Source organism: Anopheles darlingi, chromosome 2 (assembly GCF_943734745.1).
Source record: "Anopheles darlingi chromosome 2, idAnoDarlMG_H_01, whole genome shotgun sequence".
NCBI classification, from domain to species: domain Eukaryota; kingdom Metazoa; phylum Arthropoda; class Insecta; order Diptera; family Culicidae; genus Anopheles; species Anopheles darlingi.
In genome coordinates this window covers 47,646,903-47,649,402 of record NC_064874.1, presented here as the reverse complement: position 1 = coordinate 47,649,402, position 2,500 = coordinate 47,646,903, and the positions used below count along the sequence as shown (strand labels likewise).

Below are 2,500 nucleotides of genomic sequence, written 5' to 3'. Positions count from 1 at the left end.
AATGCACCATTCCTCTGTAAACAGTTCCCTTTCATTGCTATGTTGCATTTAGTTTTCGGTGCAAAACGTTTAGTGCCCTTCTTGCAGTGCATATGAAACATTCTTAGATTTCCCTATAAAGATTATTTACTACCGATTTTATTACTTGCTCTTTTTATTTGATGTTCTTTTATAATGTTTGTACTTCTGCAGTAGTGGGTTGTTATTTTACTTTTATTCTTTTTTATTATTTCCCCATAATATGTATTCCACTCCCATATCTTCACCTATCATCGGTTTTCCATGTGGATACGAAAACCTCCTCCTAATACTGTAGGAAATGACGGATGAAAAATCCGATGACGATGATGACATGGATCCGGAAGAGCTGGAAGAGGGAGAGATAGTGGACGGCTACTTATTGGAGGCAGACGATCAGGCTACCGATGCCCCGATACCACCGGACTCCTCCTGCACTATTGTAGAATTGGAGGTACGAATTGAAAGAAAATGATAGATATCCCGCCTATCACTTGATCTGGTCTGTATGGTATCAATATGTTGGAATGTTTGATCTATATCATGCTAAATTGTTGGCCTACCTTTTCCTATTATTACTATTTAGAAACATATTTATGACCGCACATATTGTAACTAGTATTTATGTGTTTCTTTAGTATCACCAACGATGAACCGTATTGCACATAACCTTGCATGTATTGCACATATTCCGGTGATATGTTCTACGTTCATCTAAGTCGATTTGCTTATCAGGACGCTTTTCCTTTGATTTTTTTTTTGCAGGAACTTGAATCTAATCAATCCGGTTCTTCGGACAGTAACGACAGCTCTGACGAGAAAATGATGATTACCATTGGACCCGACGATTCCGGCGAACAGCAGACAATTGAGTCCAACTGAGAGGTTAGCATAGTTTTTCGTTCCTGAAATCTATCAAATTTAGCTAATGAGACGACGACCTATCACTACGAGACTCTACAATGTCTGTGTCGGAGCTGTTTAAAGAGCCATGTAAATGTATCGACTAGGAGATCGAACGAATCGATCGTATAACTCTAACTATAAGCTTCTAATTAAGTTAGTAATGCTGCCTGCCAACCGGACGAATCGTATTGGCGAATCGAGCAAAGCAAACGAGAGGTAAATGATTGACGAATCGTTAGCGCCTCTTTTTTTTAACACTAGATATGTGTTCAATGGCAGCCTTTAGACAAACTCATGAACTCGTACAAAGAATAGTTTGTACGCGATCAATGACTGTAAATATTCTTTTTTTTTTGTTTAATTTCAGTTTGCCACAAACCCATTTGAGTAGGTACAATTTGTTGAATTTCACTAGCAGATGGTTTTCATTCACGATAGGGACGATAAAAACAAACTTTTATTATAAGTCAGAGCGGTAGTAAGGGCATCCTTGAAATTAAAAGCTATTTTATTTATTGCAATGTTTAAATTGTATGGCCTTATGTTTTACCATCGGATTCGGTCAAACAGAATATGTTTGATGTTTGGTTTTATGCGCCATCATTGTTTTGCTTCAATTGGCAGCAAGTACATTTAGCTAATCTATTCGAAGCACATAAACCGGTTGGTGCAGTGTAGCAAATGAAAAATGACACAAGTGGTAATAGCGTCAATAAAGAAATTGATCGGAGCATTTTTCTTTTAAATGCTCATATCAAATTTATACGTTTTAATCGCGATGTACGCCCGGTGGAATGAGACATAAGCAACGAAGTAGAACTTTAAATGAAATATTGCAGTGAGAGAAGAAATGTGTGTCTCGAAAGGAAAAGCACGTTTTATCCGATGGATGTGATTAATGAATGTCGCAATTTTCAAAATGTGGTAACTAACTAGCGTGGTTTCGAAGGATATATGAAGAGAACCAGCTTAGGTTGTGTCACATTGCGAAATGTTTACCACACGCTTGCGTGGGTTTTAAATTCTTTCTTAAGGCAACCATTGAATGCCAAGCGTATTGATTTCTGATTAGTGTAAATACAACATTACAGAGTGAACAAATGCGAAACGAATATGGATTAGTGTTACGGATGTCACAATAAAAGTCACAACGTACCGAGAACCGTTTGTCGCTTTCGGCGGAATGTTGAACACGGATGTAATGGTTTGTCAAATGATGTGTATTTATGTACGAAATAATTTTTAACAAGAAACTAGGTTTCGTTTTTGTCGAATAGCGGCCACGAGCATAGGATCACAACCCGAGGCAGCCGTGGAGTACGATTCCAATGGTGCTCGCAGCAATTTAACCGTTTGTTGAAGATTGCTGCCTAGCGATTGTCCCATCTCCTCCAGAACGCTTCCGAAATATTCTTTAAGAAACAAACGAACATAATGGTGTTAAATGCATCCCGTAGAATGTTGTTCTGCACTCAGCCAGCCCCCCACTTACCGATGTCGGTGGCTAGTTGTTTCGCTTCGGTCAATGTCAGTGAACAAATATTCTCAATCTGTTCCACGTACAGTGCTTCTGATT

The 2,500-nt window shown here is 38.5% G+C and overlaps 2 protein-coding genes across 5 annotated transcripts in view; one reads left to right on the top strand and one right to left on the bottom strand.

The window, feature by feature from the left end:
* LOC125958206 (putative uncharacterized protein DDB_G0271606) overlaps positions 1–2,131 on the top strand; it is an 8,281-nt gene extending 6,150 nt beyond the window's left edge. For 2 of the 4 annotated variants that reach the window (XM_049691425.1, XM_049691406.1), the window contains 2 exons: positions 317–472; positions 784–2,131. In XM_049691425.1, the coding sequence (XP_049547382.1) occupies positions 317–472; positions 784–900 (273 nt within the window). In that variant the 3' untranslated portion in view covers positions 901–2,131. The remainder of the gene's footprint in view (positions 1–316; positions 473–783) is intronic. The other 2 variants (XM_049691416.1, XM_049691433.1) reach the window with 2 other exon arrangements.
* The window catches only part of LOC125958317 (conserved oligomeric Golgi complex subunit 7), a 2,428-nt gene continuing 2,057 nt past the window's right edge, over positions 2,130–2,500 (bottom strand). The window contains exons 2-3 of the mRNA XM_049691588.1: positions 2,417–2,500; positions 2,130–2,336 (exon numbers count right to left, since the gene is read on the bottom strand). The exon at positions 2,417–2,500 is cut by the window's right edge and continues 1,945 nt beyond it. Coding sequence (XP_049547545.1) covers positions 2,167–2,336; positions 2,417–2,500 — 254 coding nt within the window. The 3' untranslated portion in view covers positions 2,130–2,166. The remainder of the gene's footprint in view (positions 2,337–2,416) is intronic.